The sequence below is a fragment of the Microtus ochrogaster genome, unplaced genomic scaffold, assembly GCF_000317375.1.
Source record: "Microtus ochrogaster isolate Prairie Vole_2 unplaced genomic scaffold, MicOch1.0 UNK12, whole genome shotgun sequence".
In the NCBI taxonomy this organism is placed as follows: Eukaryota; Metazoa; Chordata; class Mammalia; order Rodentia; family Cricetidae; genus Microtus; species Microtus ochrogaster.
This window is the reverse complement of record NW_004949110.1, coordinates 7,071,863-7,084,221: the sequence shown is the minus strand read 5'-3', so window position 1 is coordinate 7,084,221 and position 12,359 is coordinate 7,071,863. Positions and strand designations below refer to the sequence as shown.

General features: G+C 43.0%; 1 protein-coding gene across 1 annotated transcript in view; it reads left to right on the top strand.

Annotated features, from left to right (window-relative positions):
* The first annotated feature begins 3,003 nt into the window (after positions 1 to 3,003).
* The window catches only part of Slc25a36 (solute carrier family 25 member 36), a 31,119-nt gene continuing 21,763 nt past the window's right edge, over positions 3,004 to 12,359 (top strand). Inside the window, exon 1 of the mRNA XM_005366677.3 lies at positions 3,004 to 3,280. Within this exon, the coding sequence (XP_005366734.1) occupies positions 3,240 to 3,280 (41 nt within the window). The 5' untranslated portion in view covers positions 3,004 to 3,239. The remainder of the gene's footprint in view (positions 3,281 to 12,359) is intronic.

Below are 12,359 nucleotides of genomic sequence, written 5' to 3'. Positions count from 1 at the left end.
GGCTTTGACATAAAAGACATGCCCCAGTTGGCTGTCTCTGCTTCCAAGGTTCACATTGAGGATGTGAGTTCCCAGCTTCCTGTTCTGGCATCGTGCCTACAGCTGGCTGCTAGGCTTCCCCACCATGATGCACTTAGGTTTCTAGAAACCTAAGCTAAAATAAACTCCTTCTTCTTTAAGTTGTTTTTGGTCATGGTGTTTTACCATAACAACAGCCTTACACAATAAAAACCCACCAGACATTTAAAACTGACGCTGCCAGCCTGAGGCTTGAAGCTTATAAGAATTCCTAAACCTACAAGAAACAAAGATAACAGGAAAAAAATAAGAAAAACAAGAGATTGGCAACATGGCACCAGTCCAGCTGTGCTTCTATTGCGCCCTGCCCCAACAGCTACTAAGAACTTCCAACTATTTAGCAATTACAGTTAAAAACCATTATTTGTCAGGAAGTTGAGGCCCTTGTTTTGAGGTACTCACCTGATTGTGAATCTTTCAGAAGCCCTTTGGGTAGAAATTGGGAGAGAACTAAAGCCGACCTTCAGGAAAGCGCATAGAAGCTTGTAGAAAGGGGCAAAGGGAGCTGTGGAAGGAAGCTGCTTACGAGGTGTTCTAGTCACGAGAGATAAGGAAGGTTATGACAGTGGCGGCAGGCTTGGTTACCTCAGGCCTGAGTCCTCGCGGACTTAGCCGTAGCGCCCCAGTGGGCAGCGCCCAATTTTAGCCAGATTGTGCCCGGTCAGAGTCTGCTTCCACAGTGGCTTCTAAGAAAGACAGAAAAGGAAATGGCAACACCGGACTTGTCACTACCTAGGAATAACTGTTATTGTCCAGAAACATGTCCACGGTGGAACTTGTCCACAGATGCAGCTTTGGGAATAGCTTCAGTATGGAAACGACCCAATCGGCCATTCACTGAATATAGATCATATTGTGATACAGCCAAACAAGGAAACAGGCATGAAGGGGAAACGAAGTACCGTCATGCAGCATGCTGCGATTCACCTAGGCCGCACATCGTATTATTTACTTAGATGGAATGTGCAGCCTCGGCAAAAGCAGAGGGATAGAAACTAGAGGAGTGGTTTGAGGGAGTAAGAGGAGAGAATGCCAGTGATTGCTAACAAATCCGTGGAGGCACTGGGGTGAGGAAGCGCTCTGGAATCAGGTAGGGGAGGGTTGAACACACCCAAAACCACCAACCCACACATTTTAACAGCCACTGCTATGGGAATTGAGTCTCAACGAAATTGCTGTAGGATGGATGGAAAGAAATAGGCATTGGATGCGATGCCAGAATTTTTGGCATTCGCCCAGGGTTGTTACTCTTTCAGTCTGCTCTTCTAGCTTTGCCCAGTTTTTTTTTTCTTTTCTGACCAATAGATGGCTATTATTTTAACAACTAAAGTTCTAAAGTCAGACGCTCCTGGATTCAAACCCGAACTCTTCCAGGAGGAACTGCATAACCTTGGGCAAAGCACTTTGACCGCACCTGCCCCTCCCCCAACAGCAATAATAATCAAAATAAGAAGGAAGACAATATCATTGGCACTGTTGAGATTCTTTAAATATTTTTACCCACTCTTGCAGTCTGTGCATTCTGTAGGAATTTAGGAGCCAGTGAAACAGAAAGGGAGCTAAGGCAACCAGATTTGTCAAGGAAGTGGTGTCACCAGGAAAGTGGTTCTGGAGAATTCTGTGTGGGCTGGAAAGGGTGATGGGGGCCTGCAAATGGACAGGCAATCATATGAGAAGAAAAAAATAAAATAAAATTTGTTCCTTGTTGAGGACTGCGGACCACCAGACCCCGAATTTCTTGTAAACACTTCTTTTCGTCTGCTCTGAGCAGCCCGCAGTTGCTCTGAGCACAAGACCCTGGTGGCAGGGGAGCGGGTTCTGATGAGTCCTGAGAGCTGGGGCGTGGCTAGAGCCCTCTGTAAGCTGCCCCTGAGCACAATAAAGGGGCACGGTTGGCATTCTTGTCCAAAGGATGTTCCCATGGCCCCGTTTGTCTGTCTGTCTGTCTGTCTCTGTCTGTGTGTGTGTATGTTTTTAAATTTTCATCCTACTTCCTGTAGCGCGTAGAGAGTCGAAACAATCTAGTTTTACGGTTCCTTCTGTGTGATTAGCATATTGGTGTCTATTATATTATTTTGCCTGTTCATTTGTGCCTCGGAAATAATTACCAGTTAATAGGAATTAAAAATAACAACCATTTTCTAGAGAAAAAAAACTTTCCTTAGTCTTATGTATACATATAAGAAACATGTGTTGGTCAATAAAATAATTATCTTTTCCTATAGTAAACCTTCAGATTAATCTTGCCCTTCACTTAAGAAACTTGGAAGGTTTTCCCCCCACGTGACTCTACCTTATTCCTGTCAGGAATTCTCTGTCAGCATTCTGCCACAGGAATGTTCCACAGAGCCTGGAAGGCCTTTAATCCCACCATTTAGGAGGTTTAAGGCATGCAGGTGTCTGTGAGTTGGAGCCCAGCCTGAACTTTATAGGGACCCAGACCCATCAGGGTTCCTTTCACCGTGAGGCCTTGCACCCCTCCCCTGACAAAAAGTTTCGTGATGTACCTCGTCTCTCCCCTACAGATCCCAATTTAACGCTAATGCTGAATGATCAGGTTTAATACTGTGCTGTTGGTGAGCATGCACGCGGGTATCTGTGCACAAGCGGTTCCAAGCATTCAGCGATTTCCGAGGCGCACACAGAAAGCCGACTGGCTCAGTCCTGAATTCACGCATTAGCAGAGTAGATCGGCAGTGACCTCGGACCGCTGGGCTCTTTGTCGCAACCGGTCTGCGCAGATGAGTCTGCCGCTGGGCCGCCTCCCGGATTAGCGGAGCAGGTGCACCGGCGAGGCAACCCACTTCAGTCCCGCACGCGTTCCCGTCCTGCCCCGCGGCCCTTCATTGAGGAGTCCCATGCTCCCCCCCACCCCCGCCAGCGATCACGTGAAAGAGGCGTGCGGGTCTCGTGACGTCACTCGGTCTCACCCAATAGAAGCTTCTGTTTATGTAGGGACGTCGGACTCCTCGCGACTCGGGCTGCGCAGTCGGGTGGAGGTCGCCGAATCGGGGACGGCGCCGGGAGGGTTCGCCAGTGGCCCTTCCGCAGCTGCGGCTCCGCCCGCTCCCCCGGCGTCCCTCTCGGCCCACGCCTCTGCCTGTGGCGGGCCGCCGGCTTCGCGTCCTGCCTCTGCGCCCGGAGGACATGCAGAAGAGAGGATGAGCCAAAGGGACACGCTGGTGCATCTGTTTGCCGGGGGGTAGGTCGGTGGGGCGCGCGGGGTGCAGGCTGCGGGCGGGACCGCGCGGGCCCACGGAGGCCACGCCGGGCCTGGGCGTGAGTCGCGGCCTAGCTTGGCGGTCGTGCGCGGGCGGCAGCTGAGGCACACGGACCCCGGCCTCGCCTAGGAGGCCCGGCCTGGAGACAAAATGGGAGCCGCCTCGGCCGGTCTCCTCGCCCCGCGCTCCTGGGCCTCACGTCGCCCACGTTCGCGGGCGACCTTGTTTCCGGCCGCCGCTGCGCGCTTGCTGCTGCTGCACCTGGTGGCGTCGCAGCCGTCGGGGAAGGCGTTGTTGTGCTCCCTCACCCGCGGTACCTGGAGGTTGTTTCCAGCTCTGGAATTTTTTTTTTTTCCCTAGCTTGTCCCGGTTGCGGGAGATGGTGCAAAGCGGCAGTGACTTTGAAGACCTTTCTCTTGTTATTTTTATTTATTTTGCGGGAAATCAGCCCCCCAGCACTGCCGCTTTGGAGAAGGGCTGAGTTGAGAGAAGTCATGCACTTAGATGAATATTTAACTATATATGTTCACAGGATTAGGATGGAGCCTGAAGTCTGGTTTGCTGATCCACAGCCATTTTGCTGAGCCAACTTTCTTCCTCCATTCGAGATGTTCTTTCCCTATCATTAGAGCAACGTTAAGATTTTTATCAGTACGATTATAACCTTGTCATAAAAATAACTATGGTGGATTAGCTTTCTAATCTATTCAGCAGAATAAAGTAGTCTCAAACCCCAAGGGTTTGATTTTGGATCAGTCACTTTAAGAATATCAAAGGAATACATATGCATTCTCTTCGTGGTTGTGTGCTTTGACTTAATATATGGGGATTCTATTGCTGATAATGACAGTACTTTTCTTAGTTAGCACACATTTAATTCAGCATTTGTTATTCTCCCGTTTTGAACCGTTCTCTACTCTGGCGTTAAAGCAACTGCTAATTTTGCGAGAACCCGTTTGCTTTTCCTGTTTCTGAAATGTTTACTACCAGTAAGTCTCTGCTGTACCTGAACTTTGCACATGCTAAGCAAGCTCTCCCACCACAGGGCTCCATCTCTGGCCTTTAAGACATTTTAGTAAACTCTGTATTGGAGGGGAGGGGGTAAGGGAAAGTAAGGATGTATTCTCCTGAAGTTATTGGATTTCCACTTGTAATTAGATCTTGTGCAAGGTAGAAGACCCATAGATGTAGTTCAGGCTGGCCCTTTGAATTTGAATTAAGAATAGACAAAACCTTTGATTTTGATCACTTCACCTATAAGGCAAAGTTGATGTCCTCTCTAAGGCAGGACCTTCTGTGGCTCCTGTGTTTAGGTTTCATGTTTAGCAAGTTTTGTTAAAGATAGAGCACATATGTATATGAAATAAATGTTAGCACAAATGCATTAGTTTTCCAGCTTGTACTGGGATCATCACCTTGTGTTTATTAATACTTATGAATTTAGACCATTTAGGGGTCTTTTTGGGTTTTTGGGTTTTTGTTGTTGTTGTTGAGAACTGGAATGGAGGATTTTTATGGGATCCAAAAACATCAGTTTGTTCCCTCCTTCCCAAAGAAGTCTAGTATGTGCACAGTAGAATGTTAAGTGGGACACGATAACAGTGTTTTTGCTTGTAAATTCTCTCCCTTTGCATCTCATCTCAACTTCATATTTATATAGAGTGAATGTCTAAGTGATTTAGCATACTCCTCACAGAAATAGTGGAGTGATAGGTGAGACAGCAAAGGTCCTTTTGATCAAAATAGAGAAAAATATGATAATGTAAAAAAAAAATCTCTTCCCTATGGTCAAACATTTTCATACAAGTAAATGAGGAATAAATAATTGTAAAAGTCTTGATGATTGAATAATACATAAGTTCTGTTGTGCATCATATTCTGGCAGTGTTGTGTGTGATAAACACGTAGAGATGCGAGGCGGGTTATGTTGGAAATGTTCTTAATTAAAAATGTCTAATTTGTGTACCAAGCTTGCATGTTTTTGACAATGATTTGGTGTGTTCTTTGTAAGTGCTAAGTTTATCATTACGGGATTCTATCCACACTAGGAGCTATAAGATTTATTTTACCGCACAGAAGAGGTGTGTCTTTGTAGCCTATGTCTTGGCTTCCTCACGTGGTGTTCCTTGGAATGCGCTCAGCATACCTTAAAAGAACCAAGAGGAACCTTTCACGGCAACATCTTCACCTGGGGACCTGTGAGCGCCTGTCCTAGTGACTCAAAATGGTGTATGCTGTGCACTTCAGGATCCCAGAAGATTTTTACTAGGGGCTGTGCTGTTTAATAGGAACATTTGAAACAGCCTGGACCTTGGTTCTGAATGACATTCTCACGTGCTTATTAACCCGTGCTTTCTTTAAGGCACCCTTTGATCTCATTATGTGTTTTCTAGAGTTAATATTCAGGATTTGTAAGGGCATTTGTTGGGTTAATTGAGTTACAGAGACGGATCATGGTAGCTGTGAAGAAGAGAATGTTAAGGTTTAGTTTCTACTCCACCTCAGATGCTGTGTGTCTGTTCATAGACATAAGTACTATAAAGACAACTTTCTCGAGTTACTTATTTGTTGAGTAATATTGTGATTTTTTTTTTTTGGTTGCGAAATTATTTCACCTGGCTCCTTGTAAGAACAGGCCAGAAGGGCTGGAGAGATGGCTCAGTGGTTAAGAGCATTGCCTGCTCTTCCAAAGTTCCTGAGTTCAATTCCCAGCAACCACATGGTGGCTCACAACCATCTGTAAAGAGGTCTGGCGCCCTCTTCTGACCTTCAGGCATACAGACAGAATATTGTATACATAATAAATAAATAAATAAATAAAAATTTTAAAAAAGAACAGGCCAGAAGTAGAAGTTTAATGATGTTTATTTGTATTATACTATGCCCATAATTTTTTTACTGTTCTCATTTTCTTCCATCTTTTCTATTTTTCTGTGGAGTTTTCGGGGGTTTTTTGTGATTTATTTTTGTGTGGCTGGAAAAATAGCTCAGTGATTAAGAACACTTCTTGTTCTTGGAAAGGACCCAGATTTTGATTCTCAGCACCCATACGGTAGCTCACAACCATCTAAAACCCTAGTTCCAGGGGATCTAACAGACATAGTACAAAACACTCACATACATGAAGTAAAATAAAACTTAAAATTATATATATATATATATATATATATATATATACATACACACGCGCGTGCCTATGCATATTTTTGTATATGTATGTGCACCACATGTGTGCTGGAACCCATGCAGGCCAATCAAAAGAGGGCATCAGAGTACTCTAGCGGTGGTGCACACCTTTAATCCCAGCACTCTGGGGGCAGAGGCAGGCAGATCTCTATGAGTTCAAGGCCAGCCTGGTCTACAGAGGGAGTTCCAGACAGCCAAGGCTACACAGAGAAATCCTGTCTTGACAAAAGAGAAAAAGAAAAAGAAGAAGATGAAGAAGACAGCTTCAGATATCCTGGAACTGGAGGAACACACAGTTGTGGGTCGCTGTTTAGGTGCTGGAACTGAACCCAAGTCCTTTGCAAGAGCAGCAAATGCTCTTAACCACTGAGCCATGTCCCCAGTTCCATCCTGTGTCTACTTAGACCTTTTGGGCTGCGATAACAAAATACCATAAATCAGGTGGCATCTAGAAAGTTAATATTTATTTGCTCCAGGTCTAGAGCCTCGAGAGTCCAGGTGAGCAGATTGCATGCCTGCCTAGAGAGGACCTACTTCCTCCGACTTCATTCTCAGTCTCAAATGGTGAAAGGGGCAGCACTCCTTTATGTCATAAAGCTCTGTTTCAGTACCTAGTCACTTCCCCCAAACCCAGCCCTTCTCAGTGATGTCACCTCTTAGGGGGTAGGATTTGAACCTATGAATGGGGAGGCAGATGTCTTAAACATTGAGATATACTCTCCTGTGAGAATTTCATTCTAATGGATTGGAAAACTAAGGGAAGTTACTTATTCTGTTTTGTTAGCTGTTTCCCTGTAGAGAGTTAGCTTGGCACAACAAGGGATAGTGTTGGAGCTGGGGCAGTAGCAACTCCTTTGAATTCCCAAGAACTCTTCTGGTGGTCCGGCCGTTCCAAGTGGAATTCACAAAAATAGTATGATGTTGTTTGCTTTCACAGATGTGCTGGCATTTGTGCTGGTAGTCTGTGTAAAGGTAGTCTGTTCATTTAGGAACAGAGTCTTTTAGGTTTGTACAGGGGCTAGGGAGTGCCTACTGCCCAAGCATGGAGACTTAAGTTCAGATCTCCAGAGTAGACGAGCCAGATGAGCCTGGTGGCGCATGCCCTTGGTCCCAGCACTCAGGAGACAGAAGCAAGCAGATCTCCGAGTTTGAGGTCAGCTGGTCTATATAGTTAATGAGATCCTGTCTCAAAGAAGAAAAAAAACCCAGAAGAACCAGAAAATAGGTTCTGAAACCAAGTGCAGCAAGAAAGACATATAGATTAAGCTTAAGAGCTCTTAGTCACTGGATCTGATCTGATTGGAGAATTTAGTGATTTTGATTAGTTGTTAAAAATGTGAAGGGAAGCAAATAGACTTGGTTTGTTCATTTGTTAGTTTGTTTTTCAAGACAGGGTTTCTCTGTAGCTTTGGAGCCTGTCCTGAAACTCGCTCTATTAGACCAGGCTGGCCTCGAACTCACAGCCTGCTTCTGCCTCCTGAGTGCTGGGATTAAAGGCGTGTGCCACCACCACCTATCTGAAATTTACTTTTTCAAAATAATCATGTTTCCTCATGCATATTTTGTTTCCATAGTGTATTTTTTTAGTCCTTAGTCTGGTACTATATAACTTTATCTTGATCTGTGTATTAGTGTCCATCCACACATGTACGTTTATCTAACCAGCTGGTCAGCATTTTTCTGATTCGGGTATTATTATTATTCTTTATTTTGCTGTAGCATTCAAAGTAAGAGTAGTCTTTTTATTTTTTTCCTGAACTAGAAATATCACACATACCTTAAATACCCCTTTCACTTCAACAATTTATTTAGTTTTTCGTGGTAATCTATCACTGTATAGGATAATCTATCACTTGATAGCCATTTTGAAAAGGTGTGTTTCTTGCCTTAAATACTGAAGACTTGAAGATGATGCTCAGTCTGTAGTATTAGTTAACAAATTAAGCTATAAAAGAAAAAGTTGGGGTTAAAATCCCTTAATGAAGTTTATAGGATTTTAGAGGTGACCTACATGTTTTGTTATTGTTTGTTTGTTTGGTCCTTCCCCCCACCCCCAGACAGTTTCTTTGTGTAGCTTTGGATCCTGTCCTGGAACTCACTCTGTAGACCAGGCTGGTCTCAAACTCACAGAGACCTAGGATTAAAGGCATGTGCCACCACCACCCAGCTGACCCACATGTTTTAAGATACAAAAAAACCTTAAGATAAATTAACATTTTCGTGAACTGTTTTTTAGTGTTGTTTCTCATGAAATGGTGTGTTACTTGAAAACAGAAAAAATGGGTGAACTTCTTCATTCTGCTTTTACAAAGATAAACTGCATTTGTTCGAGGAAATAGGTTTGTGTAAAGATTAAGAAAGATGAATTTCCAAGCACCTGTTAAAATGTGTACTCCACCCAGATTTGTGGACCTACTTAGGAAATACTTTGCACACTTCCTTGCCTGTCCAACAAGTGTTGTGGCTCAGGCATGCTTGGAACCTCAGACTGAAGGCAACCTATGTCTGACAGTCAAAGTCTTGGAATCTGTTCTGTTCCATGGTCCTCCCTTTCCTTCAGCAGAATCTTGAAAGTTCTTAGGTTCCTATGTGCTCCCCCCCCCCACACACACATACGCCTCAATTTTGTTAGTAAAAGTTCTTTATAGACTGGGAAACTGGTCCTAGTGATTCAGCTGTTTGAGACTATAGGACTGTATTTGTAACTGTATACCTGGCAGGTTCAAGATTCTTAGCAGCATGGTTGAAATGGATCTGCTTGCTACTTCACTGCTGTTTAGTGAAAACTTCCCCTTTGCCTCCCCCACCCCCTCGCCATCAGCTTACAGTCCTCGTGCCCTGTGGTAAAGTTGCCCGGGAGAGCACTTTGAAGCTGTCAGTCTCGCAAGATGTTTGCAGTTTTTGAGTTCTGTGCTTTTTAAACAGTCTCTTGGTGCCTAGCTTACTCAACTGTGCCAACTTACTCAAGAGGTTGGTTAAAAAAAAAAAAGTACTAAAGTAGTTGACCACTGGCATGCCTGAATTTTTCTTATGTACATAAGCAAATAGAAGCAACTTGTCATAGTTGGGTAAGCTTACCACACAAACAAACATAAAAATAGAAGAGTTTTATTTGTCTTATAAAGTAGTCAAATTTAACAATGTTGAATAGTCTGTAGATCGATGCATAGAACATGACTGTCTTATTTCTCTAAGTAATCTTGGTTGTTTACCCCTTTAGTTCCTTTTCCTTCCTGGTTCATTCTTCCTTTCCTTTCTCCTACCTTTCTCCCCTTCTTCCCTCTCTCCCTCCCTCTTTCTGGGTGGCAGTGTTTTGTTATGCGGGTCTGCAGTTCTTGGTCCCTTTGTCTTAGCCTCAACAGTGCTAAATTATAGGTGTGGACCACTCCCCATTAATTGCCTATAAACTTTATTGTTTTATGTGCCTAGTGTTTTGCCTGCACTGTGTGCATGTTGAGTACTGTTAGATCCTCTAGAACTGGTATTACATATTCTTGTGAACCTCCATGTGGATGCTGGGCATTGAACTCCTGTTTTCTGGAAGAATGACCAGTGCTCATAACCCCTAAGCCATTGCTCTAGCCCCTGCCTATAAACTTTTAAGATGCACATTGGTCCAGGTAGTTTGACTAAGAAGAAAAAAAATTGAGGTTACTTTGGATATATCAAACATACAATATCATTTTACACATCAATACAGAAAGATGTGTAATGTAGAGATTTTTGATGCTATAATGAATTTTTAATGTTCCTTGGTCTCAAACTGGGCTATTCTCCCTTCAATTGCCAGTGAAGAAAACACAGCAAATGAATGATTGTTTTACAGAAATAACTTTAAATTGTAACTTTTAAGTAGTAAAATATTCACATTAGCAGAAGAATTGGCTGCCATACTACATGGCTCTAACTTCTGGCCTGGTCACTGGGTCAGAGGAAAATAGCACCTGTAGAAGGCAGGAAACTCTAAGGGCTTGTTTAATGCACTTGGAGTAGGCCTTGAGTAAGCATGTGCACACGGCCAGAGAGAGTTGGAGGTAATTGATTTTTCTTTTTCATTTGTTACTTTGTGTCTTTTGTGTGTTTCCTTTGCTTTTTGAGACAAAATCTGCTATGTGCCCATGACTGGCCTGGAATTTGCTCTGTAGGCCAGACTACCTCAGAGATCCACCTGCCTCTGTTTCCAAGACCTGGGACTAAAAGTATGCACCACCATGCCTGAGTGGTGTGTCTTTTACTATTTCTTGTGTTTTCTGATAGTTGAGTGTCAGAAAACCTTGAATCCTTTTTATCTTCCTGGTGATTTTTAACTTCTAGAACTTTCTGCATGGGTATAGGCCTTTTAGCTTGTTTTGGTTTGAGGTACTTCATCTTGATTCTATATTCTCATGCTATTCTGCAAAGTAAACATAGAGCCTTATGCTCCAACCTCTTTTTAATCTTAAGACGGGATCTCACTAAGTTGGCCTGGCTCGTCTTGAAGTGGAGTACCTACCCTAGGCAGGCCTTGAGCTTGTGGTCTTGCTTCTTGACTTCTTGCTATTTTTTAAAAATGTGATTATATTGGTTATGCAAATTGGTGTTTCTGAAAGGTTTAATTTACTGTCTTAATGAAAATTTAGTTTATTGATGTGAAACTGAAGGAGTGGAATAAGGCTCAAATAATATTACATAGTATTTGTTTTTTGAGATAGTTCATGTAGCCTAGCCTTGCTTGAGTTCATTGTGTAACTAAGGATAACCTTGAACTTCTGATTATTCTTCTGCCTCCTTCTTGCTGAAACTCTACGCCTGCATCATGGCTCTCAGGCCCTTTCCTTTAATTAACTACTTGCTTAACTTATAATAATTGTGCATCCACATCTTAGATGCATAAGTGAGCTATATACTGTATATTTAATATAGTTTGGTTGTGCTCATGCTCATTTAGACATAAAACTAAATGCATTATAGCACAGTGCTTTAATCTTGTACACGAAGCTGATGATGCCATAAAAATGAAATCCCTTTCACATAAGTTAAAAAAGTACAGTGTTGCTAAGGACTCAGGAGGTAGAGGTAGGCCCGATCTGACTTCCAGGCCAGCTAGGGCTTTATAGAGAGACTCTGTCTCAATAAGCAATATTTTGAAAATAAATGCGCACGATAAGAACCAAACAAAGCTGCTGAATGATAATAGAACCCTACCCCTGCGATGTATGTGTCCAACTCTAGATTTTTCTTTGTAATTTTAATTGATTTTTAAATTTTCTATATGGTATTTTGATAGTGATAATATAGTGTACCACTTTCCATTCCTCCCTCATTTCTCTTTTCACTATGATTACTTATCATCCAGTTTTTAATAAAATTAAGTCAGAGCTTATCCTTTTTCTTTTTGTTTGGCTCAATATTTACCTCTTGCTAAGTTGTTTATGCTTATGTTTCTTACATGTAGTATGAGCAGTGGGGTGCGTCCTGCCACCTGGCTAGCTTTACCAGAAATAATTACACGGAAACTGTATTCTTTTAAACACTGCCTGGCCCATTAGTTATAACCTCTTATTGGCTAGCTCTTACATATTGATCTAACCCATTTCTAATATCCGTATTGCCACTTGAGTGTGGCTTACCAGGATGAGTCTAATGGGCATCCATCTCAGAGAGGAGAGGCATGGAGTCTGACTCACTGCCTTCTTCCTCCCAGCATTTTGTTCTGTTTACTCCGCCTACCTAATTTTCTGTCCTATTAAAGGGCCAAGGCAGTCTCTTTTTTTAACCAATGAAATTAACACAAAACAGAAGACTCTCCCCCATCACCACTATACTGAAATGGTCACCAAACCTCAGGATAAGATAAAAGAAAAAAGTACCATTGAGTACTGAACTTACAGCTGT